This window comes from Eleutherodactylus coqui, chromosome 9, assembly GCF_035609145.1.
Source record: "Eleutherodactylus coqui strain aEleCoq1 chromosome 9, aEleCoq1.hap1, whole genome shotgun sequence".
Taxonomy (NCBI): Eukaryota; Metazoa; Chordata; class Amphibia; order Anura; family Eleutherodactylidae; genus Eleutherodactylus; species Eleutherodactylus coqui.
In genome coordinates this window covers 155,509,624-155,537,493 of record NC_089845.1, presented here as the reverse complement: position 1 = coordinate 155,537,493, position 27,870 = coordinate 155,509,624, and the positions used below count along the sequence as shown (strand labels likewise).

At 46.6% G+C, this 27,870-nt stretch overlaps 1 protein-coding gene across 1 annotated transcript in view; it reads left to right on the top strand.

Annotated features, from left to right (window-relative positions):
- Positions 1 to 27,005, top strand: part of LOC136578574 (ubiquitin carboxyl-terminal hydrolase CYLD-like) — a 32,690-nt gene extending 5,685 nt beyond the window's left edge. Inside the window, exons 4-15 of the mRNA XM_066578716.1 lie at positions 1,958 to 2,030; positions 4,051 to 4,244; positions 4,413 to 4,575; positions 4,732 to 4,867; positions 8,602 to 8,712; positions 8,852 to 8,943; positions 10,395 to 10,461; positions 15,173 to 15,305; positions 16,758 to 16,866; positions 24,277 to 24,395; positions 25,032 to 25,239; positions 25,828 to 27,005. Coding sequence (XP_066434813.1) covers positions 1,958 to 2,030; positions 4,051 to 4,244; positions 4,413 to 4,575; positions 4,732 to 4,867; positions 8,602 to 8,712; positions 8,852 to 8,943; positions 10,395 to 10,461; positions 15,173 to 15,305; positions 16,758 to 16,866; positions 24,277 to 24,395; positions 25,032 to 25,239; positions 25,828 to 26,012 — 1,590 coding nt within the window. The 3' untranslated portion in view covers positions 26,013 to 27,005. The remainder of the gene's footprint in view (positions 1 to 1,957; positions 2,031 to 4,050; positions 4,245 to 4,412; positions 4,576 to 4,731; positions 4,868 to 8,601; positions 8,713 to 8,851; positions 8,944 to 10,394; positions 10,462 to 15,172; positions 15,306 to 16,757; positions 16,867 to 24,276; positions 24,396 to 25,031; positions 25,240 to 25,827) is intronic.
- Positions 27,006 to 27,870: the final 865 nt, after the last annotated feature.

Here is a 27,870-nt window from a genome sequence, read left to right as displayed (position 1 = left end):
CTGCTGATATTACATGTGGCTTATGATTTTGCAAACGAAAAAGGAAGCAAAACAGGAAGTAAAACCTGAATCTTTATTAGTTTGCTTCCTGACCAGACGCTCGTGACATCAGTGACAGATTTGTTATCAAGTCCTGCCACAAGTTTTCACTTGGAATTGGATATCTTCATCAGAATCTATTATATAAATTAGTGGTTGTCCTGTTTGAAAATTAATTTCTCAGGTGACAATTCTCTTTGAGGCTGCAGCAGGTTTTCCTCCAGGATGTCATAGTATTTTGTTGTAGGTATTTCACCCTCTTTCTTTACAGTCCTCTTGCAGGCTGCAGCGGGTTTCCCTGCAGGTGACAGTTCTTTTCCTGACTGCAGCAGGTTTCGCTGCAGGTGACAGTTTTCTTGCAGGCTGCAGCAGGTTTCCCTGCAGGTGACTGTTTTCTTGCAGGCTGCAGCAGGTTTCCCTGCAGGTGACTGTTTTCTTGCAGGCTGCAGCAGGTTTCCCTGCAGGTGACAGTTTTCTTGCAGGTTTCCTTGCAGGTGACAGACCTCTTGCAGGCTGCAGCAGGTTTTCCTGCAGGTGACTGTTTTCTTGCAGGTTGCAGCAGGTTTCCTTGCAGGTGACAGTCCTCTTGCAGGCTGCAGCAGGTTTCCCTGCAGGTGACAGTTTTCTTGCAGGTTTCCTTGCAGGTGACAGTCCTCTTGCAGGTTGCAGCAGGTTTTCCTGCAGGTGACAGTCCTCTTGCAGGCTGCAGCAGGCTTTCCTGCAGGTGACAGTCCTCTTGCAGGCTGCAACAGGTTTTCCTGCAGGTGACAGTTCTCTTACATGCTGCACGAGGTTTTCCTGCTGGTGACAGTTCTCTTGCAGACTGCAGCAGGTTACAGTCATCTTGCAGACTGCAGCAGGTTACAGTCATCTTGCAGGCTGCAGCAGGTTTTCCTGCTGGTGAAAGTTCTCTTGCAGACTGCAGCAGGTTACAGTCATCTTGCAGGCTGCAGCAGGTTTTCCTGCAGGTGACTGTTTTCTGGCAGGTTGCAGCAGGTTTTCCTGCTGGTGACAGTTCTCTTGCAGACTGAAGCAGGTTACAGTTCTCTTGCAGGCTGCAGCAGGTTTTCCTGCTGGTGACAGTCCTCTTGCAGGCTGCAACAGGTTTTCCTGCTGGTGACAGTCCTCTTGCAGGCTGCAACAGGTTTTCCTGCAGGTTACAGTCCTCTTGCAGGCTGCAACAGGTTTTCCTGCAGGTTACAGTCCTCTTGCAGACTGCAGCAGGTTACAGTCATCTTGCAGGCTGCAGCAGGTTTTCCTGCTGGTGACAGTTCTCTTGCGTGCTGCAGCAGGTTTTCCTGCTGGTGACAGTTCTCTTGCAGACTGCAGCAGGTTTTCCTGCAGGTTACAGTCCTCTTGCATACTGCAACAGGTTTTCCTGCAGGTTACAGTCCTCTTGCATACTGCAACAGGTTTTCCTGCAGGTGATAGTTCTCTTGCAGACTGCAGCAGGTTACAGTCATCTTGCAGGCTGCAGCATGTTTTCCTGCTGGTGACAGTCCTCTTGCATACTGCAGCAGGTTTTCCTGCAGGTGACAGTTCTCTTGCGCGCTGCAGCAGGTTTTCCTGCTGGTGACAGTTCTCTCGCCAGGTTTTCCTCAAGGATGTTGTGGAAACTTGCTGCATTTACTTTCTTTCTTTACAAACCTTTTTGAGAATCGGCTGCAGCAAAGTGCCTTCACATCATGATGCTGCCTCCGCAAGACTTTACAATGGAGATGGTGGTTTTTCATTTAGGTCAAATATATTGTAGTTGTTTTCCTGTCACCAGTAATTCAAATTCAGCTTTCACTACACCGTAGTATATGGTTTACATAATGTACCTTCACCTATGAGAACGATAAGGAAAGAAGGGACAGGGGGTATAAATACTTTGTATCTGCTTTTACTGTGTTCATCTCTGCTTCCCGCTTGGCAGGAGGAAGCCCCATCAAGCGAGTTGTTGAAAATTCCCCTGGACTCCATAGTGAAGGAGGAAAACGCGACCCCAGGTACCTCACACCAACAGTGAAGAGAAGAACTTTTAATTATGTTTGGCTGCACCCTTTACACTAAGCCACACCCTTTGTGTCTTTTCACGGGAATAGTGCCCCCCACATGTCCCCTTCTTGGAATAGTCCCCCCCGAGTAATAATGCCGCTGCTCAATATTGCCCCTTTTTCTGCAGTAAAATTTTAAAAAGCAGCCCATATCCACCCATTTCGTTCCCCTTGTTACCCCAGCTCACCTCTGGGTAGTGTGATCACATCACGTGACTGTTGTGTGGCCAATCCCTACTCTTAGCATTGGAATGGCTAAGGCCAGGCATTGTCCGCCGCTAAGCTCTGCCTGGAAGTAGGGCTGGGCAATTAATCAAATGTAATTAATTTATCCTTTTTTTTTTTAAAGAATTGTTAAATTGTTTTATTTATTATAATGCCAGCCGCAGCGCCACGCTGCTTCAAGCAGAGAGCACACAGTATTCCCGCTGTGCTGACTCCGCCCCCAGCCGCGTCTGCAGAGCCAATAATATGGCAGACAGAAGGTGGGAGCCAATAGAGGAGGCCGGTATCTGGAGCATTTTTCCTTTTTTATTTTTTTAAATCTCCTTGAGCCCGCCCCCTGACTGCAAAAACAGGCTTTTCATTGGCCACTGTGGTTCTGCTTCAGAATTCCCAGCCGCTGCAGCTCTACAAGTGTTCCCAGCCGCCACCACAACTTCATTAGTTTCCCGGAGGGGAGCGTACACGGCCGTAAACACATACGGCAGCCACCGACCCTGTCAGCCAGCACGGTCCTCACATTAGTAAATGTGCTGGCGGCGTGAATCGCATCAGTCAGTTTCTGTAAGAAATCATCTGATGTCACAGCGGTCCGGCGCATTTACCCCCCTGCAAACGGGTTCAATAATGTGATCCATCCTGGTAAGGTGCAAAGCAGAACAGATGCAAAGTCATAAGCCGGTAATGGGACTTTACGACTTGGGCTGCCTTCTCTCAGTGCTGCTTGTACTAATAGAGCGGCTGTCATTGAGGGTCCCATAGCCTACTTCTGCTTCATTCTTCCCGCGGTGCACTGTACCAGCATCACATGACATGATATGCAAATAAGGAAGCTGGAACAATACCTCTGCAGCGCCACCTATTGGATGGCAGCATTCCTTCAAATCAATGTCCGAGCCTTTCTACAGGTCTTTAGAGCAATGATTGGTAATTGAAAACCAATATAAGACCTGTAGAAAGGGTCAGGCATTGATTTGTAGGAATGTTGCCATCCAATAGGTGGCGCTGCAGAGGTATTGTTCCATCATCCTTATTTACATATTTCCCAGAGGAGCATGCATGGCCTTGTAAGTCTCCTCATTCACCTTTTTGGTGCTCTCCTTAAGGAGTGATGTTACTTGTGCAGGTTTAGAAAAAATTGTCTGTTTTATTTAAAACTTAGCGCCTCCTCTGTCCACAGGTTCTATCTGGTATTGCAGCTCAGACATATTCACTTTAGCGGAGCTGAGCTTCAATACCAGATACAACCCACAGACAGGTGTGCTACTGGAAGCAGGCAGCGCCGTCCTGCATACTATAATATACATATATAGAACAGCTGCGCTGTCCTAGTGTTAGACACGCGTGTCAGACCTCGCCCCATATCAGAGCCATGCAGAGAATTATGCATGTCGGATGAGGTCCGATACTGGATTGGAAAGGGTTAATTCTTGTGTATTGAAACCTTCTGCAACTTTTTAAGACATTTTTTTTAATTCTTGTGTATTTCCAAGATGTTTACCTGCTGTTGGCGAATGGAAAAACCTTTGTTTACATCCAGAAGCTGATCATGTGACGCGGGTACATGGCTGGATACAAAGTATCAGCGCAGTACTGGACAGGATTAGGATGGGTTTCACAGCTTCTTAATGTCTCCGTTCACTAACAGCAAGCAGACATATTGAAGCATGTAGTTCATTGCTTGTAAAGTTTTTGTCGGGGATCCTGTTGACGTCGCGTCTCTGCAGCTTCTTGTCTCTTTTACTGGTAGATCATCAGAGCCCCGTGAAGGATGGGAAGCCTGCCGGGAGAGAGGAACCGGTGAAAGTAAACGTTAGAGAGAGGCACCTGGAGGTGGACTCCCTGGTGCAGATCCAGTATAAAGGAGACGAGCTGGCCTTCGGGATCATCCGCTGGTTGGGGTACCTGCCTCAGATAGACGATGTCATGGCTGGAGTGGAGCTGGTACATATGATCTTAACAACATGTAGATTGGACCACATCATGCCCCTCATAAAACTAGCATACGTATCTCCTGAAATCTCCTGTACAGCTGAGGGTCCTACTCCTTTCACTTAGACCCAGAGTACCGCAGTCCGATAAGTGCTGATGTCTCATTTCTTGGTCCTACAGGAAGAAGACAAAGGTTGCACTGATGGCAGCTGGTGGGGTCACCAGTATTTCTTCTGCCCACCAAGACGAGGACTTTTTTTGAAGTTAAAAGCTTGTCAGCCGGACACTCGCTTCCTGTCCAGTAGAGACTGTTCACCTAAGAGCCTGGAGAGCCCAAAACCTAGTAAGTTTGCCCATACCACAGACGTCCTGCATGACCCGCTGCTCGCTATTAACTTATAGAGCATCTGTGCTGTAACATCAGGACAGCTGTAAAGAGGCTCTGCCAGCCATGTGAATGCAGCCGTGCAGCTGGTTACAGGAATTCTCTTTGTTTCAGGTAGAGATGACAGCCACAGGGTACCGGGGAAGGTTCCTCCTCTGCAGGGTGCTGCTGCTGTGGATATTTTGGAAGGAGATATGAGGGGTATTCAAGGTCATTGCAATTCCTGCTACATGGATGCTGCACTTTTTAGGTAACTGAAAGGAAGTAATTGGTTTGTCACCTGCTCCTCGGGGGCGGGGCATTGCTGCAGAACAGAACATCATGAGGGTTCCTGGGAAAACTAAACATTGGTTTCCTACTTGAGTCAACCTAGTTAATATTTCAAAGGCATTACTTTGCAGTTCTTAGTATGTGGATGGTTTTAGGTAACTCTTGTGTGTGTATCGGGGTGTCCTTGCTTAGCCTCCAAGCAGTTTAGGACAAGCTCTGTTCTGCAGGAAAAGGGCATTACAGTTTTGGATGAACAGAGCTTCTTATACTGTAAATGGCTGGAGCTCCAGTTCTATCAGGACTACGGAAAAACTAAAAGATTCTGTAGCCCTTACAGAACCGAAGCTATAGCAGTTTGAAGTGTGTGTGTGTGTGTGTGTGGGGGTGGGGGGGGATACTGAATTTACAATGTCAACAGTCAGTCATTTTGTGCAGAGGAGAACGGGACAAGCCAGCAGCAGAAAAGCTTTGGGATTCTCCTGTATATCTTGCAGTCCCTGGGGGAGACATGTTATCACCCCCTGCATCAATCAGAAAGCATACTTACTCTCTTAGGGTGGGTTCAGACGAGCGTGTTTTTGTGCATACTTACGTGCGTACATACATGTGCACCTAGATACGAGAAAAACACGCGTGAACACAGCTGCGTGCTTGTTGTCAATGGAGCCGCAGCTGCTGCCGGTAGCTCCATTGAAAACAATGCTCTGCCAACCCCCTGCATTCTTTTTTAGGGAAGGGCTTTACATATAAGGCCTTCCCTGAAAACGAAACATTTTAGTGTAAAGGAAACAAACAAAAAACATACCTCTCTGCCGCTGCCGTGACCCCCGCGGGCATGAAGAACACATCTGTTGCATGCAGCAGATGTTTCCTTCACCCCCGATAGTTGGAAGAATTCCCTGCTGCTACATCTGCCACATCTGTGGCAGATGCAGCAGAGGAATTCTTCAATTCTCAACCGCAGCTGTCACACATGACAGCCGCGGTAGAGAATCCTGCTGCCAGCATCCCCGTCAATGGCTTTTCAGGGAAGGGCTTCATAAGCCCTTCCCTGAAAAAGCCTTTTAAAATAGTGTACAAAAAAAAATACTCACCTGCCGGGGCTCAGCCGCGACTTCTGCCGCTGTCCCCGGCTCTGTAGTTCTGAGCTATCACCAGCCGGGGATTTAAAATCCCCGCCTGCTGGTAGCTCTGATTGTGATTAGCTGAAGCGCTCAGCCAATCACAATCAGAGCTACCAGCAGGCGGGGATTTAAAGTTCCCGGCTGCTGATAGCTGAGAAATACAGAGCCTGGGACAGCGGCAGAAGTCGCGGCTGAGCCCCGGCAGCTGAAGGGAGGTCAGTATGTTTTGGTTTTTTTTACACTATTTTATTTCGATTTTCATGGAAGGGCTTATGTTTAAAGCCCTTCCCTGAAATCCAATGACGGGGATGCCGGCAGCAGGATTCTCTACCACAGATGTCATGTGTGGCAGATGTAGCAGCAGGGAATTCTTTTAACTAGCGGGGGTGAAGGAAACATCTGCCGCATGTGGAGAGGTACTTTTTTTTTTTACACTAAAATAAATCTTTTTCAGGGAAGGGCTTATATGTAAAGCCCTTCCCTGAAAAAGAATGCAGGGGGCCGACAGAGCATCGTTTTCAATGGAGCCGCCGGCAGCAACCGCGGCTCCATTGAAAGCAATGCGTGCATTCCCAATGGTGCACGCATGTCCTATCTTTGCAGGCACACGCCTGCAAAGTACGGACATGAGAACACACCATAGGGAATGCAATGTTACAAATACAAGCGAGTTTTTGTGCGTGCGTATGCCACCGTTATTGTCATATATGGGAACTTTTTCCAGAAAAGGAGTGAAATGATTAGATCTTGCTTATCTAATCACTTCAATAATGTTTTTACAGAAAATTTATTAAAAAAAAAAACTTTTTTACCCTTAAACGAGGTTTCAAATATTGAAAAATTAGAACAAAAAAAACGACACAAAATTGGTATCTCCACATCCATAACAACCCCATACTACTATAAAATATTATATCATTTATTCAGCACGGTAAATTCTGTGTAAGAAACAAAAATGCTAAAATAGCAGTTTTCTTATCCTCTCAGTTCCCCAAAAAAGGCATAAAAAATTGTTAAAGGGGTTGTCTCGCGAAAGCAAGTGGGGTTAAGCACTTCTGTATGGCCATATTAATGCACTTTGTAATGTACATCGTGCATTAAATATGAGCCATACAGAAGTTATTCACTTACCTGCTCCGTTGCTAGCGTCCTCGTCGCCATGGTTCCGTCTAATTTCGGGGTCTTCTTGCTTCTTTAGACGCGCTTGCGCAGATCCGTCTTCTCCCTTCGGCTCCGCTCGGCAGCATCGGCGATTTGGCTCCGCCCCCTTGTACGCATCATTGCGTAGCTCCGCCCCATGATGTGTGCCGGTTCCAGCCTCCTGATTGGCTGGAATCGGCACGTGACGGGGGCGGAGCTACGCGATGATGCATAGAAGGGGGCGGAGCCAAATCGCTGATGCTGCCGAGCGGAGCCGAAGGGAGAAGACGGATCTGCGCAAGCGCGTCTAAAGAAGCAAGAAGACCCCGAAATTAGACGGAACCATGGCGACGAGGACGCTAGCAACGGAGCAGGTAAGTGAATAACTTCTGTATGGCTCATATTTAATGCACGATGTACATTACAAAGTGCATTAATATGGCCATACAGAAGTGTATAACCCCACTTGCTGCCGCGAGACAACCCCTTTAAGCAGTTGTACATACTTCAAAATAGTAGCCATAAAAACTACAAGTTGTCCCGCAAACTATTAAGCCCTCATTCAGCTCTGTCGATGGTAAAATAAAACTGCCCTAGTCCTGGAATGTGGCACCACAAAAATATTTCTGTTAAGAAAAAAAAAAGGTTTTTATTGTGCAAAAGTAGTAAAACAGAATAAAACCTCTACAGACTCTGACCTGTAGAATCAAGGTAACAACATTTATTGCACAATGTGAACGCCATAAAAATAACCCCCCAAAACAATAGTGAAATTACTTCTTTTTTCACTGCTTCCAGCAATTAAGAAAATGCAATAAAGTTATTCAGTAGGCTATTAAAACTGGAACTCATCGCACAAAATACAAGATGCCGTACAGCTACATTGCTAAAAGAAAAGAGGTTATGGCCGCTGGAACATAAAAGGGGATATCATTTACTGGAATTAATGCTAAATTTTGTAATGTCGCTAAGTGGTTAAATATGTACTTAAAGTGACTGGGTTCTGTGTCAAATATAGCTACATGAGATATAGATTCAAAATCTACAATAAAAGTGTCATTTTCAGTAGGGTTTTCCAATTTTAACATGGCTGTTGGGGGTTAACCAAGCGCTCCTCATTGCTGGCTATGTTGCCCCTCACAGCATCATGATGGCTTCTAGCAGGTGTTTTATTTGTGTCTTCAGAATGGATATTATTTTCAGTTCTTACTATCTGGACGTTGCACTTCTTAGGTAACTTATGGGAGGGTCTTAGTGAGATGCTCCTCGGGGGCGGAACATTCATGCATAGTACTGAATGTTCTTACTTCCTAGAACAGACAGAATGGGTTCTTATTGGTAGTAATAGAATGTAGTCCTTATCTGCTAATTATCTGATAAAGCTCTTGAGCGACTAAGAATTAGCCTGTTAATTAATTGACTTTATTAGTTTCTGTTTCTTTTTGTGCAGTCTCTTCTCCTGTAGTTCTGTACTGGATTCTCTGCTCTTCAAACCTTCATCTCTTCCTGATGGGAACATCCAGCAAACCCTAAGGGAAGAAATTGTCAACCCCCTGCGCAAGTGAGTGAGGATTGTATGATGATTAAGCTTCATTTACATAAACTCCACTGGTCCTTTAAGTGGTACAAGAACAGAAAGATGAGTATTATTACTGGTCAGCTGTTCCCTCCATGCACTAAACCAGAATCATTCTTCACAGGAAAGGCTTTGTGTCGGCGGACAGTGTGATGAACCTGCGCTGCCAGCTGATGGAGAAGAGTCAGTGCCCCAGCTTCACCACCTCTGAGAAAGGTATAAAGCAAGAGCCCTTAAAGTGTATATCACCTCTGATCACTACTGTACAGGTCACATATAGAATTACTCTATACACAGTGGAGTCACTGCATACATACATTACTTATCCTGTACTGATCCTGAGTTACATCGTGTATTATACTCCAGAGCTGCACTCACTATTCTGCTAGTGGAGTCACTGTGTACATACATTACTTATCCTGTACTGCTCCTGAGTTATATCCTGTATTATACTCCAGAGCTGCATTCACTATTCTGCTGGTGGAGTCACTGTATACATACATTACTTATCCTGTATTGATCCTGAGTTACATCCTGTATTATACTCCATAGCTGCACTCACTATTCTGCTGGTGGAGTCACTGTGTACATACATTACTTATCCTGCACCGATCCTGAGTTACATCTTGTATTATACTCCAGAGCTGCACTCACTATTCTGCTGGTGGAGTCACTGTGTACATACATTACTTATCCTGCACCGATCCTGAGTTACATCCTGTATTATACTCCAGAGCTGCGCTCACTATTCTGCTGGTGGAGTCACTGTGTACATACATTACTTATCCTGCACCAATCCTGAGTTACATCCTGTATTATACTCCAGAGCTGCATTCACTATTCTGCTGGTGGAGTCACTGTATACATACATTACTTATCCTGTATTGATCCTGAGTTACATCCTGTATTATACTCCATAGCTGCACTCACTATTCTGCTGGTGGAGTCACTGTGTACATACATTACTTATCCTGCACCGATCCTGAGTTACATCCTGTATTATACTCCAGAGCTGCACTCACTATTCTGCTGGTGGAGTCACTGTGTACATACATTACTTATCCTGCACTGATCCTGAGTTACATCCTGTATTATACTCCAGAGCTGCGCTCACTATTCTGCTGGTGGAGTCACTGTGTACATACATTACTTATCCTGTACTGATCCTGAGTTACATCCTGTATTATACTCCAGAGCTGCGCTCACTATTCTGCTGGTGGAGTCAGTGTGTACATACAATACTTATCCTGTACGGCTCCTGAGTTACATCCTGTATTATACTCCAGAGCTGCACTCACTATTCTGCTGGTGGAGTCACTGTGTACATACATTACTTATCCTGTACTGATCCTGAGTTACATCCTGTATTATACTCCAGAGCTGCACTCACTATTCTGCTGGTGGAGTCACTGTGTACATACATTACTTATCCTGTACTGCTCCTGAGTTACATCCTGTATTATACCCCAGAGCTGCACTCACTATTCTGCTGGTGGAGTCACTGTGTACATACATTACTTATCCTGTACTGCTCCTGAGTTACATCCTGTATTATATCCCAGAGCTGCACTCACTATTCTGAGTATATTATGGGAGCAGTATGGTTGTGGACTGTTCCTTGGTATATAGCTGTTTATACGATTGTAGTCTCTGTTGTTGTTCCTTAGACCCGGAGGAGTTCCTGAACCTCATCATGCATCGTATCCTGGGGGCGGATCCTCTCTTAAAACTACAGTAAGTTGCAGACAGCTGTCCTGGCATCCAGTGAGAATGGGGAAGTTCAGGAGGGGCCCTCGCTGACTCCTTACAGCTGAGGGTTTGCTACAGTTGTATTCAGTCCAGACAGCCTCTGTGAACCAAGCATCCTGGTTTCTGATACATGTTACCGCACTGATACATTGTAACAAACTATCAGGACAGGAGAGATTTGTGCTGCTGCTGTACTCGGCTCTCTGAGGATTGTCCATACTAGACACAATCGGGGCCGGACTGGGACTACACCGCAGCCCTGGCACACAAACCCCTCCCCCTCATACAATATCGCTGTAACCCCCACCCCAAATATAGGAATAGCGGCACGCAATTTGTATTCTGATTTACTGAAAAAAAACGCACCAGAAAACACGTTGAGTTTTGAAAAAACCGAGCAAAAAAAATGTCTAAAGTGAGGAAAAAAACACACAAAAACTTTTGCATTGTATTTTAGTGATCAGAAATATGTAAGTTTACGGTGTTCACTAAGGGGCCTTCAGATAGAGCACCGTGAACATAACACAGCAGTCTAGGGTGAGGCCAGCATGGGAGACCAGTACTGGGAAAGCGGGGGCTCGGCTGTCTACTGAGAGGTGGGGGTCTTTTTTTTTTTGTATACATTCTTTATTTTTGATTGGTAAAAAGAAGTGGGGGGGGGGGGGGTTACAGAAGAAATCAGGAAAAACAATGGATGATCACAAATAAAATAATCAAATACATAACAAACAGGAAACGGTGACAGCTCTGTTGAAAGTACAGCGAGTAATAGCCTGCGAGGGGCGGAAGCCGGGTGGGGCTACAGCGATAGTGTATGATGAGCTAATGCGTGGTTAAAGGGAGACCTCGTTGGCCAAGGGGTAGCAGTGGGTCGCGAAGATGGGCTATGTATGAAGGAGAGCCAAACATTTCAAATCTCATTGAGACCCCTACTCGTTTGGCCTTGACTCTCTCAAAGGAACAGATCCTGTTCACCTCTTTGTACCATTCCGATATGGAGGGGGGGGGGGGGGGGGGCGCTGTCCCTCCAATACCTTGGGATTAGGATCTTAGCCCCATTTATGAAGAATGGGAGAATGGGTTTGTGTTCCGATGTGAGGCCTGGGCTATCTAGGTTTAGAAGAAGTGGGTTTCTGCTCTAACTTTCGAGAGTGGAGAAGCCTCCAATTCCAGGTGTTTAACCCCTCACATGCCGCAGCCAGTAGCGCTCAAGTAATGTTTCATTTTTAAAAATCCAGAGTATAAAAAGAGAGCGCGCTTTTTCTTACAAACCCCCATTAGGCTGCATGCACATGGCCGATTTTGCCGTCTGGCTTTCAGACCAATTTTTTTTTGTCCAAACATCAGACGGAAATGGAACGCATTCATTTGAAGGGGTGTATCACATGTTTTTTGTTGCTTTAAACGTGGAAAAACAGTCTTGAGTAAAAAACAAAATTGCAGCGTGTCTGATTCTCGAACAAAAATAGCATTCTGCCAGAAGTTCACTGTCCTGCACTTCCTTGCCATTACTTCCCATGTTGCACTGCACTGTCTCTCAGCAGGGAGGCAGTATCTTAATGCCCGCTCCTCACAGGATGATTCAGGCATTCAGAAACATAAGTACACACATACACATGTAACAGTAGGAGAGGTGGAGATCGTTATCACAATGTCTGCAGATCTGTCAGTGTGAAGGCCCTTTTACATGCAACGATTATCGCTAAAACAGCCAAATAACTGAATGAATTGATGCATTTTTTGCATAAAATATAATTGTTTGAAGTCGTCTCTATTTTACTCAGTAGTAGTTGTTTGCTCTGGTGGCCGTATGTTGATCTGGCCTGGAGGATTTTAATTAGTATGAAGAGATCCATTGTCTTAAGCAGACATGTGTAAACAATGTACTCATTGTGTTTGGAAAGGTACCCTTCCCCTCCAATGTCCTCCAGCTGCTCAAACGACTGAACAATTCCAATTCAAATGGAGCAAATCTTGAACTGCCTGACGACTATATCTTTATGCCAGCTAAAAACAGCCCTAAACGACAAGTGAGCGAACCGCGACGACTGCCCGCGTTTACATGTACCAATTATCTCGCAAATACGTTTATTTGGACACATTTTGAGCGATAATTGGAGTCTGTGAATGGACCTTCAGTGGACGAAAGCTGCCTCAGAAAATAGGCCCTCCCCCTGTTGCTATGGAAACATTCCTGTGTCCTCGTTACTAAGGAAGCTCTGTACCTAATGACAGACAGTGGATTATAGAGAAGCTGGAAGGGAGACCCCTAGTGGCAGCCACTCCAAACGCGATTTACAGCAAGCAACAACATTTGTAATGCAAGTGTATTACAGAAATGATGAGACCCAAGCTGGTGGATGAGCGGAGGTTGTCTGAAAGGTTAATACATCATATCGCCCTAAAAGTGGTGCAATTAAAAAATACAACTCGCCCTGAGAAGAACAAGCCCTCATACGGATATGTGGACGAAAAAAGAAAGTGTTATGGTTCTTGGCGCGTGACGATGAAACATCAGGAGAAATCACGCAAAACGGACTGATCACGGCAATTTATACCGCAGAAAAGTGGGAAAAATGCCGGGGCGCTGCGTGTAACACCGCCCTGTAGTGTGGACTGGGACGGGGATCCGCCACAGATTTCACACTTGCAATAAAATTGCGCGATGTGTTAGTGAGTGAAAACGCAGACATATCAAACCGATGATCTCCACTGGTTTCATTTCCCTCCTGCGATGTGGCGTGGGTTAAATATCGTAGCCTGTTCTATCCTTCTGCGGTTCCCTTTTTTATCGCCCATGTTGCACTGTGGAGCCTCCTTATTATCGCATCATGAAGCACGAACCTGCGATTTTCGTGCGATGCGTCTTTAACGTTAGAAAGTCCTGCTGACTTTTGTGCTAAAAATCGTGCGAAAAGCGCTGAAGAAGAAGATGCAATTGTGCTGCGATTGTCTGGTGGCATCGCAGTGTGTGTGGGGGAGGGGGGGCTCAATTGGATCGGCATCAAAATCACAATGGTGCTGATTTTGATGGGTTTTGCGTTTTCCATGGCGGACAATTTGCATCAATTGCGCTATGTGTAACCCTAGTAGGACTGCGGAGAAACGGAGGGCCACAGTGGCCCCTTGTTAGGGCTGAGAACCGTTCTGTAGGGGGATCAGTAATCGGCTCCTCCTGCCCCCATACAACGGGGAACAGCTCCACTCTGCTGGGGAGGATGGAGCTCGAGGGTCAGCAGTGGGACGGCACTAATAAACTAATGAGGCGGAGTCTAGACTATTAGGGGCGGTCCGAGCTGCACATGATGATGTGTGAGCACGCTCCTCGGTGGCGCACAATGTCTACATGCTGGCAGACCGATGGCCGTTCACACGACTGGATTGTCCACATGTGAAGGACGTCATGGACTGAATAATATATATATATGTGATGTTTGCATTATTCCCTACACCACAGAGTACTAGATAAACCACGTGACCGTGTGGTATCAGCTATGAGCAGGGACACACGTGTGGAGAAGAGATACGAACTGTAAGAAACCTCTACTGCGCCACTTGGAAATCTGTCAAGACAATCAGAATGTATCCAATGAGTGTGTAACCAATCAGATGTGGGACTGAGAACCGTCCAATGATGTTGTGACACCCCAATGTATGGGGGCTATATATAAAGCTGCCTGATTGGTCAGCTGGGAATATTTTACTGAAGCCATACTTGTGTGCGCTCCGTTATTATGTTCCTCCACCATATGACGTCATTCTTTGGTAACGCCACGCTTGCGCCCTCTGGTGGCATTTTGCCGCAACACCACATGAATGCTGCTTCTAGAAACCGTTCAAAATCTGCGTCTTTCTGGCATTTTTTAGCGCGGGTCCACCTGCGGATTTAACCATCAATGGGCAAAATCTGGATGTGGAATTGTGGCGTGGAAACGAGGGTCAGCATTCTGCATGAAGGTTTTGCCCACAGACACAGCTAAATCAGCGCGCGGATCCGCGCCAAAAGCTACTGCAGAAAGCCACGCATTTTGACGCAGTTTTTAGAGGTGGGGTTAATGTCGAAAATTCTGTTGCGAGTTCTTCCGTGTGAACGCACCCTAAGGCCTCATGTCCACTAGCAAAATTGAATTGCGGATTCCGCTGCGGATTTCACCCGCGGAATACGCATCCAATTTTGCCCATAGGGACTCATTGGCCTCCACGGTCAATTAAATTGAATTTTGCACCCGCGGATGGCATTTTAATAGATTTGCGTTTTTCACGCATGGGAGAAAAAACGCGACATGCTCCATTTTACCGCAGATTCCGCGCGGATCGGCCACATTGCTATCACATTGCTAGCAATGGGTGCGGATACCCGCATGAAAAAAAAAACATTTAAAGCAAATCTGCAGCAGATTCTGCGCGGATCGTATTTTTCTAGAGGACATGAGGCCTAAGAGTGTAGGATTGGGAGGGGCAGCCCGCTGGGGATCTGCCCAACATGGCTCCAGGCCTGGATACAACTGTAGCAGTCCCTCAGCTGTGAGAAGTTGGGGCGGCGCAGCTGTTCAGTCTGACCGGATATAACAATGCTTCTACTCAGAGATCTAGAACCAGAAGTAGAGTAGAAAGTTGCAGAAGTCTTCACTATACGGCCATGAAGCGTCACATGGAGGAGCTCTCTAATGATTCCTATGGTTGTTCCTCCTGGCAGATCTGAGGGTCAGCGGGTACAAGAGTGCTACTGTTACCAGATCTTCATAGAGAAGCAGCAGGAGATGACGGTGCCCAACGTCCAGCAGCTCCTGGAGCAGAGCTTCCATCACTCCCAGCTGAAGCTGGCTGAGGTGAGGTACACTACTACTGTTCCCTTTTATCAGCCAATTCTAACTGTATGACAGATACATGCAAAATATTGCTTTCTGGGATAGAGGCTGGCAGTAGGACAGGTGAATACAGTGTATTGCTCCCTGTTATCAGCCATTTCAGGATAGGGAAACTATGAGTAAATCACAGGGGGTGCAATGTATTGGGCATTTTGGTATTGGTAGGCCAAAGGCCCAGCAGTGATCGCTCTTGTGCTTTCACACAGGAGCGATAGTCATTGAGAGAATGGAGGGGAGTGCGACGGAGATCTCTTCTTGCCGCTCATCTCTTCTTGCCGCTCATCTCCATTCACTGTGAACAGGCAGTCGTTTGCAGATGTATGTCTGCCTGTTTACGCCTATGAGAAATCGTTCGTTAGTCAGAGCTCGCTAGTTCAGTGAGCTGAAACGAAGCGACTAGCAGCTAATCAGTGATTTGTCGCTCAGCGCCCTGTTGGCGGCCATGTAAATGGGATGACTATTACCGAGAATCCCCGTCTCCAGCTATTATTTTGGCGATATAGTCCTGTATAAAGGTGCCTTTTATTCACCTGTCCTACTGTTAGGCCGGGCGCACGCGAACAGGGCGGAGTCCACTTGTGGATTTCCGCAGTGGAAGATTTGCGATCCTTCACGCAAAGTAATTGTGAACGATGGCGGATGCGAGGGATTTTTCCATATGGATGTACGCATATGCAGCACATATCGTCCACGCAGAGGGAAGATCTCTTTTCCTCTTCCAGCCAGAATTTCGGCTTTTCTATCTATTTTCCTCTGAAGTTGTGAGCGCTCCTGCCGCTCACACACAATTCACATTGGATTATTTGCATCCATTGATTTCAATTGGGGCCGTCCGCACGGAATCCATGCTAAAATAGAGCATGCTGCGATTTGTCTTCCACTTGCAGAATATGCAATTAGTATCGGCGAGTGTGAACGAAGAAGCGCAAATACATGCCTTGCAATGACCGCGTTTTACTATGGATCTTCCGCACGGACTGCGATTGCGGATTCTGCAATTAAAATTCCCCCCGTGTAAGCCTGGCCTAAATCTATTACACCCTGGAATAAGCCATTACTAATTGCAGAGAGGCTCATGGGTGAATACAGTCTACTACCCTCAATCTAGCCTGGAATGGCTGATAACAGGGAGCAATTAACTGCATTCATCATCCTACGGTTAACTTCCTTTACAATAGCTAATACAAGAGCGTATCAGAGCGCATTTCCATCTGTCTGTTGCTCTCTGTTATTAGCTATTTTAGAGAATGTATTCACCCGTCCTGCAATTGGCAGGCTATTACTTCCTGTTATCAGCCATTTCTGGCTGGAGAAAGGCTGACTATAGGACAGGTGGATCTATTGCTAGCTGTTATCAGCTGTGGGTTAGTTTCTGGCAGGATCACCAGTAATGTATCTCCTCGTCTCCTCCAGGTCCCCTCCTGCTTCATTATCCAGATGCCGCGGTTCGGGAAGGAGTACAAGATGTTCAGTAAGATTGTCCCGTCTCTGGAGCTGGACATCACCGACCTGCTGGCGGACAGTGAGTGTTGTGGGATGGAACCATTAGTCCTGGGTATAGTCCTCACCGGCTCATCACTGCGTTCAGTCTGCATTATTCCGTTTGTCCATAGTGCTTCATTACGGATGTACGGAGGCGATAAAAAACGTATGCGGTTTGTCCGCAGTAGCTGTAAAAATGCAACTGCACCAAAAACTAGACTAAAACTTTTTGATGTGGTTTTAAGTGCAGCTTCTGAATACACCTTAGTGATGGCGGTCCTGGGCCTCCCCTCCTGTATACACCACAGTGATGGCGGTCCTGGGCCTCCCCTCCTGTATACACCACAGTGATGGCGGTCCTGGGCCTCCCCTCCTGTATACACCTCAATGATGGTGGTCCCAGGCCTCCCCTCCTCTATACACCACAGTGATGGCGGTCCCGGGCCTCCCCTCCTGTATACACCTTAGTGATGGCGGTCCTGGGCCTCCCCTCCTGTATACACCACAGTGATGGCGGTCCTGGGCCTCCCCTCCTCTATACACCACAGTGATGGCGGTCCCGGGCCTCCCCTCCTGTATACACCTTAGTGATGGCGGTCCTGGGCCTCCCCTCCTGTATACACCACAGTGATGGCGGTCCTGGACCTCCCCTCCTGTATACACCTCAGTGATGGCGGTCCTGGGCCTCCCCTCCTGTATACACCACAGTGATGGCGGTCCCGGGCCTCCCCTCCTGTATACGCCTCAATGATGGCGGTCCCAGGCCTCCGCTTCTATATACACCACAGTGATGGCCTTCCCAAGCCTCCCCTCCTGTATACACCTCAATGATGGTGGTCCCGGGCCTCCCCTTCTGTATACACCACAGTGATGGCGGTCCCAAGCCTCCCCTCCTGTATACACCTCAGTGATTGCGGTCCTGGGCCTCCTCTCCTGTATACACCTCAATGATGGCAGTCCTGGGACTCCCCTCCTGTATACACCTTAGTGATGGCGGTCCTGGGCCTCCCCTCCTGTATACGCCTCAATGATGGCGGTCCCGACCCCCCCCCCCCTGTATACACCTTAGTGATGGCTGTCCTGGGCCTCCGCTTCTGTATACACCACAGTGATGGCGGTCCCAAGCCTCCCCTTCTGTATACACCTCAATGATGGCGGTCCTGGGACTCCCCTCCTGTATACACCTTAGTGATGGCGGTCCCGGGCCTCCACTCCTGTATACGCCTCAATGATGGCGGTCCTGGGACTCCCCTCCTGTATACACCTTAGTGATGGCGGTCCCAGGCCTCCCCTCCTGTATACGCCTCAATGATGGCAGTCCCGGGCCTCCTGTCCTGTATACATCTCAATGATGGCGGTCCTGGGACTCCCCTACTGTATACACCTTAGTGATGGCGGTCCCGGGACTCCTCTCCTGTATACACCACAGTGATGGCGGTCCTGGGACTCCCCTCCTGTATACACCTTAGTGATGGTGGTCCCTGGCCTCCCCTCCTGTATACACCTCAATGATGGCGGTCCTGGGACTCCCCTCCTGTATACACCTTAGTGATGGCGGTCCCGGGACTCCCCTCCTGTATACGCCTCAATGATGGCGGTCCCGGGCCTCCTCTCCTGTATACACCACATTGATGGCGGTCCTGGGACTCCTCTCCTGTATACACCACAGTGATGGCGGTCCTGGGACTCCCCTCCTGTATACACCTTAGTGATGGTGGTCCCTGGCCTCCCCTCCTGTATACGCCTCAATGATGGCGGTCCCGGGCCTCCTCTCCTGTATACACCTCAGTGATTGCGGTCCCGGGACTCCTCTCCTGTATACACCACAGTGATGGCGGTCCTGGGACTCCCCTCCTGTATACACCTTAGTGATGGTGGTCCCTGGCCTCCCCTCCTGTATACACCTCAGTGATTGCGGTCCTGGACCTCCTCTCCTGTATACACCTCAATGATGGCAGTCCTGGGACTCCCCTCCTGTATACACCTTAGTGATGGTGGTCCCTGGCCTCCCCTCCTGTATACGCCTCAATGATGGCGGTCCCGGGCCTCCTCTCCTGTATACACCTCAGTGATTGCGGTCCCGGGACTCCTCTCCTGTATACACCACAGTGATGGCGGTCCTGGGACTCCCCTCCTGTATACACCTTAGTGATGGTGGTCCCTGGCCTCCCCTCCTGTATACACCTCAGTGATTGCGGTCCTGGGCCTCCTCTCCTGCATACGCCTCAATGATGGCGGTCCTGGGACTCCCCTCCTGTATACACCTTAGTGATGGTGGTCCCAGGCCTCCCCTCCTGTATACGCCTCAATGATGGCGGTCCCGGGCCTCCTGTCCTGTATACACCTCAATGATGGCGGTCCTGGGACTCCCCTCCTGTATACACCTTAGTGATGGCGGTCCTGGGACTCCCCTCCTGTATACACCTTAGTGATGGTGGTCCCTGGCCTCCCCTCCTGTATACGCCTCAATGATGGCGGTCCCGGGCCTCCTCTCCTGTATACACCTCAACGATGGCAGTTGATGGACGGGGTCCCCTGCTCGGGATTCCCATCCATCAGCTTATCGTCCGGCCCACGGTCAGTGCAGAGGGCTGGATGTTGTCATCAGTGGGCAGAGGAGGAAGCGCCGCTCTTCTGTTACATCTTTTACTGTTCTTTATGGATCGGACAGGATGTCCGCGGGTCATTACCATAAGAGGAACAGGAAGTGTTATAGAAGCCGGCGCTGCCTTCCCTGACCACCGATGATGACGTCTGGCCCGCTGCACTGACAGCAGGTGGGACGATTAGCTGATGCATGAGGATCTTGGCAGCAGGTCCCCAGTGATCAACTGCTGAGGACCTATCCAGAGGATGGGTCATCAGATGACAATACCTGGAGAACCTCTTTAAAAGGCCCAACAGAGGGAAGGGGCTACTGCTGCCAATGGTACGCCCCCCGGAAGAAATTCACTAGCTGCTATTTAGTTAAGTTGGCAGCCTGTGGCCTTGTGAAGGTCCTCACGACTGCAATGGATTTCAGCATATTAGGCAGGGCTTAATAGGATGTTGGTAAAATTACAATATACTGCAATACGGAAGTATTGCAGTATGTTGTATAAGTGATCAATTGATTCCTAATGCAGGGCCTCTTTGAGGACTGAAAAAAGTAAAGATAAGATTTAGTAGTTTTTTTTTTCATTATTAGTACAGATGGTCCCCTACATGTCTGAACAAATGTTTGTATGGAGCGGGATCGCGGGTGGATCCCGCTCCATACAACGTCAGGTGTCTGCTGTTCTTACATTCCCCTTATCGGAACTGCTGCCGCCAAATGCCGGCTGTAAGAAACAGCCGGCACCCGACATTCAGGGGGCCCGTACAGTGTCCCGGGATAAGACCGCGGGACTCTGTGCGATTGTTAGGCAGCCGGGGGCCTTCTGAAAGGCCCCAGGGCTGCTATGCAGAGCGCCTATCAGTGCCTATCAATATTTGATGGCAGCACAGTGTCGCTGACTCACCATCCTGGTTGTGCCCCCACAGGCACAGCACTGCCGAGAGGCAGGACAGTACATGCAGGAGACCCGCCGCCTCTCCACAGCCGTTGTGATATCCGATTTAGCTAAAACCAATAAAAGCTACAGGTAACCCCACAAAATACGAACCCCCACAGAGCGCCATTGATGAAAATATAAAAAAACAAGTGGGGGGGGGGGCAGTCAAAAGATGGCGACAAAAATGTAAAAAACACATTTGTTTTGTACATTAAAAAAACGGTGTGAATTTGGTATCGTCATAATCGTACCGACCCTCCGATAAAAGATAACATAACTGAAAATCTATAAAGTTTTGTTTTTGTCTTTTTTTTCTTCCATGTTGTCCCACATAGATATTGTTTAACCCCTTAGTGACCAGACGGTTTTGCTTTTTTCCATTTTCGTTTTTTCCTCCCCCCCTTTTAAAAAATCGTAACTCCTTTATTTATCCATCGCCGTCGCTGTATGAGGGCTTGTTTTTTGCGGGACGATTTGTATTTTTCAATCATGCTATTTAATGTACCATATAATGTACTGAAAAACTTAAAAAAAAATTCTAAGCATAGAGAAATGGGAAAAAAAGACATTCCACCATCTTTCAGCACGTCTTGTTTCTACGGCGCATAAACTGCAACAAAAATGACCTGATAACTTTACTCTATGAGTCAGTACGATTACTGCGATACCAAACTTGTATAGTTTTTTTTTTGCTGTACTACTTATATATATTTTTTTAAAATATTTAATTTTTAAAAATTATTTTCTGTCTCCATCTTCTGCGCACAATAACTTTTTTATCTTTCCGTCTATATAGTTGTGTGAGGGCTCATTTTGTGCGGTACATCCTGTAGTTTCCGTTAGTATCATTCTAGAATACATAGGACTTTTTGATCGCTTTTTATTAGATTTTTTCTTGACAACAGGGTGTTTTCTTGACAAAAGTGCATTTCTGGTGGTTTTTATTTTTTTTCGGATGACGTTCACTTTGCGCGGTAAATAATGCATTACTTTGATATATCGGACTTTTACGGACGCAGCGATACCAAATATGTATTTTTAGATATTTAGATTTTTAAATTGTAAATATGTCAAAAGGGTTTTTTTTAAAACTTTTATAACTTTTTTTTACATAATTAATAAAACTTAATTGTTCCTATTTTTACTTTTTCTTCTAGATTCTTGAGGGACAACAGCTAGCGATGCCATAGCATTACATCATACTGCATTCTGACAGTCAGTCTATCAAGCCACCCCACGGGGAAGGCCCCCAGCTGCCATGACACCCGCACGGCTCCCCCAATCTCACCGCCAGGGCCCCTAGAGGACCCCCGAACGTCGTTCGGGGGATTTAAATGCCACTGTCAGATTTGACAGCGGCATTTAAAGGGTTAACAGTCCCGATCAGCCAGGCAGCCAAACGAGGCTGTTGACCGCAAGTGTCAGCTGTAATAAACAGCTGACACCTGCGATGTATGGAGGAAGATAGCGGCACTATCTCCCTCCATACACGTCCTGCATTATAACATGATAGGGTGGTCACTAAGGGGTTAAAAGCTCTCCAATACATTATATGATCTGTTAATTGGTAGCATTGAAACTACATCTCACAAAGCAAATAACAGGCCCTCGTGCAGCTATATCACTAGAAACATTAAAACGTTACGACTTTTTAAATATAGGAATAAAAAAAAAGTTTAAATGAAGTTAAAAGGGCCGCAGGAAGGGGTTAAAGTACAACGTTATGGCGCCCAAGTCTGTGGTGACTACAGATTTTCCTGAAGATTTTTTTAAATTTTATCATTTGGGTTCATAGACTTTTTTATGACTGTTCGATAATCTGGACTATCTGATAATCTGGCACATATCGGGTCTTACTGATGCTGGATTAACCCCCTAACCACTGTACACGGCCCCTATTGGACCTGGCAATAACATGATCAGCGTGTCACCCCCTGATATAGCAGAGCTGCAGAGCCACATCCACATTACCAGTGACTAATATATATATATATATATATGGATTTGTATAAATTATAAAATAGATGTCACATTATCACAAGTACAAGAAAAGCAAACGCCGCCGCCATGCACTGGCTGGAGACTATAGTTATAATAATAATAATTTATTTGTATAGCGCCAACATATTCCGCAGCGCTTACATAGACAGGGGGAATACAGAGAGACAAAAGTACAAACATTACAGAACCACGGTTACATAGTAATCAGTTGATGTAAACAATAGGGGTGAGGGTCCTGCTCCAACGAGCTTACATACTACAGGTAATGGGGTGATACAGAAGGTAAAGGGGCTGGAGATGTGCAGGTATGGTGAGGTGGAGAGTGAGGGGTGATATACACATAGACAATGGTCAGACATTTAGCCGTGTGACGGCTGAATCGGTATGACTGTAGGAGCGTTTTTTATGGCTAGCAGGGATTGCAGTCAGTAGGTCAGGGAGCATGTTATCAGGCAGAGTACAGAGGGGTTTGTTTAGGGAATGCGGTATGCCTCCCTGAAGAGGTGCGTTTTTAGAGAGTTTTGTACCTTAAGGATCAGACACTTTTTACGGATTTTACCCAGTGGTGGTTTTACTGCCTTATTTTTTTTCCTTTTGCTGCCAAAATTATTTTTGCTGCGTTTTTTTTCCCGTGACATATAGGGCAATTTTTTAAATATCATTTTCACTGACTTTTTTTCCGTTTTCTAGTTTTTTGGGGGTGAAAAGCTAAAAAAAATGTTGTTTTTTTTTTAAATTTCTAGTTATTTTTCTTTTTTTTTAAATTGAGTATACCGGTATGTATGCTGAAATAAAGTAAGGGAACGGGTTCCTCATTTTGTTTCGGAGGTTTTGATATATAGTATCTATGGTTTTGGATTTCAGGGCGCTTATAGTGACGGTTTTGGGTTATTTTCTTTCTTATGTATATACTGTTGTTTTATTCTGTAATTTAGTTTTACTTCTGTATGTATGTAGACTTGAATGGTCATTATGGGAACAATATAGGACAGCAAGCTGCATTATTTCTGGGAGCTGCAGAAAGAGTGTAGGTCACCTTACTACACTATTTCTATAACTCCCATTATCGTCTATGGGAGTTACAGAAATAGTGCAGTGTGCTCAGCTGTTCTGTATTCCCCAACCCCTCCAGACTACTGCATATAACCAAGCCAAGGACATTGGATGCGAGTACTATAAAGATGGTGCGGGCCTCAGAGATAGGTGCACGTCCTAACCTTTATGGCATATCCTGTGGACGTGCCATGAAGGTCTGAGCTGGCAGTAGCCCTGTCCTATTTCTAGCTGTTTCACTGCAGAAAACAAACTGCTCCGTACATTGCACAGTGGCCGGGGTTGGTGTTATAGGCTGAGACTCTTTGAAGTGAATGGGAATACGCCTGCAGTACCAGCCTGGGCCACTGCAGAATGTACGGCGCTGTCTGCGTACGGCAGCAAAACGGCTAAAAGCGGGACAACTCCTTTAAAGGAATGTACTGTATAGCAGAACACTGCAGAACTTTTCCTCTATCCTGGGTTTGAGCTGCTGTGGGTTGGCCTTGTACACCTGGTAGATTTCAGTCAGATGTTTTTACTTCTGAAAATGTTCACACTTTTCACTATGGTGATCAGTGTTTTTTCGGAGACCACTCACTGAATGTTGCTTTCTGTCTTTGGGTCCAGCACTATGTCTCCTTTCTGTCATCTGTCTATTGGAAGCACAAACCCGTTCTTGGTACAGTTATAAGCACCACACCTGATCCACCCAGAAATGCCCACAAAAGCTTCCAGACACACCTGCTTTGGGTACATTTACATATGTCCAGCCCCTTTGTGGGTGTGTCCCATGAAACAGTCCTGAAAACAAACAAGACTTTTGGGAGCTATAGGTTTAAATCAGAGAATATTGATTGGGGTCATCCTTTCTGTCTTGTCAGGTCCCCGGGAGTGTGTGGTGTGTGGGAACCTGGCCACTCTTGAATGTGCCGAGTGCTTCAAGGACGTGATCCTCTCCGACCATGGCCTCAAGCAGTACTGTCTGGTGTGCAGTAAACAGGTAATATATGGACAGAAGGGCTGATGGGACGGCTTAACCTCCGTGTGCAAAATAGAGGGCCTCTAAATAGTCCAGCAGGTCCTTCAATAGTTGACCATTAATATTATCAGGCTTTCTATGTGCCCAACTGGATCCCCAAAGTAGTCAAAAAAGGACATTTGCTCTGTAGAGCTGACAAAGGCTTTGCAAAACACAGGCACTAGAGATGAGCGAGCATGCTCGTTTAAGGCTGATGCTCGAGCGAGCATCGGTCTTCTCGAGTAACTGATTACTCGTCCGAGCAAATGCGGGTGGGCTAGTGATTTCTCTCTCTCACCCCCGCTCACCCTGCTCTCCCCCCCTCCCCCCCGCATTTGCTCGGACGATTAATCAGTTACTCGAGAAGACCGCTGCTCGCTCGAGTATCAGCCTTAAACGAGTGTGCTCGCTCATCTCTAACAGGCACTCATTTGCAATCTAAACTGAGATCTTGCGGAGATGTTGATGATGACCCCTTTTTAAATAGCACCCCAAATGGCAAAATAAGGAGGTGGTAAATAGGGCAAATAGGAAAGCCATGTTTTGCACTAGAGGAGGTCCAATGTGAGGTCTCTAAACTAACATACATGACGATTGGTGTATATGCCTTCTTCAAAGGTCCATTCGCATCACAAGCGGAAGAACCACAAGCCTACCCCTCTAAAAATTCCAGAAGGCTTCCTGAAGACGCCGAATAAGATCCTACGAGAGACATTGGAGCTGTTTGCCGTGCTGTCGATAGAGACCAGCCACTATGTCTCCTTTGTGAAGTATGGGACGGAGAAGGGAAGCTGGATGTTCTTTGATAGCATGGCCGACCGATTTGGTGAGCATCTAAGGATTTCAATCTTTTTGGTATACTGTTGCACTTTGATGAGGTGGGACCAGCCATCTGGAACGGTCTTGTTGCATTTATCCATTTGAGGGACATTGGTGCTGCTATCTATTATTTGTTTTGCTAAGGGTTACAATTACTCAGTCAAGTTGTCTTGTTCTACTCTTAAATTGCTTGTTGAGACTCATAGAGATTTTTGTCACTTGAACCTCTTGGCTACCAGCCAGTGACATCCTATGGGGTTTCTCGCTGTTGGAGATCTTCTGGCGCTGCCAGTAGTTCTTGGCATGGAGCTCCAAGCTCTGGTTGGAGACAGACGTATCCATTGTGCCATGGAGCCTGTTGGGTGTGCTTGGGTTTTAGCCTGTAATTTAGGTAGAGCCCCATCTCAGTGGCATCCCATGAAACTTTTTGTTGACAGAGATCTTCCAGCAGTACCGATGGTTCTCGCCATGGAGCGCGAAGCTCTTGTTAGAGACAGTCAGAAGTGTGTGGTGTGCCATGAAGCTTCTTGGGAGTGTGTTGGGTTCTAGCACGCTATTTAGGTATAACTACTTATATAATTCTTTGTGTCCACAGGGAGTGAGAACGGCTACAATATCCCCAGAGTGACTCTCTGTCCGGAGGTGGCGACCTACCTGGCTGCTCCACTCAATGATCTCATGAACCAGAACCCTCGTGAAATGAAAGGAGTGGCCAAACGCCTCTTCTGTGATGCCTATATGTACATGTATCAGAGTAAGAGGATGGCTCTCTATAAATAAGAACTCCAGCCCAGATCTTGACCACACACCAGGACTTGGCTAACAACAATCCTAGATGTGGGATATGGACCTTAAGGCTTGAAGGAACAACCAGTATTATCTGGGATTTTACTGGAAAACTGGTCACTCGATGGGTTTTGGTTCCTCTTGTTGGCGGTTTATGACCCGGTCAAGTCCAGATGACAGTGTGATGTCTTCCATCTACATATAGACAGTACAAGGAGCAGATATTCTTGTGCATAGATCACTCCCACCTCACATACACCATCCTGTCTGACTCAGGTTCAGGTGCCAATGCCGCTATCGTCTCTCATGGACTTTGTAATGGGAACAGTTAGAGGGGTCTTCAGGAATCCTCAAGTCTGTTCTTCCTTGATGGAAGGAATATCAATGCAAATTCATAGGATATCTGATCTTCTTCCTTTTAATGATCCCCACTAGTGTACAGTATAGTGATTGGACAATCCTGGGCCCAAAGCATGCTACCCCATGTTGGGATAGGAGGGTCCAGTGCTAGTTGTCCTACTCTGCCCCCCATGAAGAAGAGAGATGGGGCAATGTGACCCCCCGCCTTCTTTCATTGGACCCTATAGCAGCTATAGGGCTGGTCTATGATATGTAAGACCTTCGTTCCTGGGTTCCCAAGACCCTCCATGTCTTACCTGCCTTTATCCTTGTTCCTGCAAGCTTCTGAAATGACAGCGGTGGATGGTACAACTATAATGTCTTAATTAGAGTAAGACATTTATAATAAGTGCAACCAAAACTCGCTCACCCCGTAACACAGCAGCTGGACGGCCTCCGACGGCACATGACCTCCTCCTCCGGGGAATCTAATATCTCAGGGCACTTTGTGTGTTTATTACAACTTCTCAGGAATAATCACTATGTCTGCAAGCTATGCACATCTGATGATCCGACGCTCTCAGGGTAGCAGGAGACGTTCCAGACTATCAGAAGGATGATTTTCTAATAAAATATTACTACAGTAAACATCCCATGGTCTTTCAGGCTTTTAAGAAATAACAAGCACCACTGTGCTATGACAGCTTGCAGCTTTTACAGCATGCTGAGACTTGTAGTTTTGCAGAAGCACGGGAGCCCCAGGGTCCAGACTGTTGTCTTGGTTTTTGCTAAAGGTGTTGCACAGGATTAGAAAACTATGGCTGCTTTCGTAAACAAATAGCGCCACATCTGTCTGCAGGTATTGCAATTCATCCCCATTCACTTCAGTGGGTGTGAGTTGCAGTTCCAGACACAACCATGGGCAGTTGGGGCGCTGTTTCTAGAACAAAGCAGCTATATATTCTCTAAAATAAAAATGTCCGTGCTCAGGAAAGTTGAGTGGAATTAGGAATGGTCGCTACAATATAAAGACGTTGGCTATTTCCATGCATGAAATACTCAGGGCAAACCAACATGGAGGTTCCTTTGTCGCCCTACTGACTTAATTGGTGGTCAGTGAAATTTTTCTGACGCCTCCACAGGTTTTTCTTTTATTCTTAGTACATTTAATTAAACTATTTCCCTTTACGCAATATTCCAGTGAAGTTGGTTGTACAGGGTGGGCCACTGAAGATCCCCCGACACCTCACTGTTAGTAAAGATATCTAAAAGAAAATCTTTATTTCCCTCAGCAACCAATCACAGCGCAGCATTTATTTAATCCCAGCAGTAGAAAAATGAAAACTGTGCTGTGATTGGTTGCTGTTGCCAACAAAGACAGATTATATTTTGACAGTTTTAATAGGAGCATGGTGCCAGGATACTTTTCTGTGGCCCAGCCTGTAGATACTATATGTGTGTGTATGTATGTCTATGCCTTTTTTTTTTAAAGGTCCGACTTGCTGATCTGATT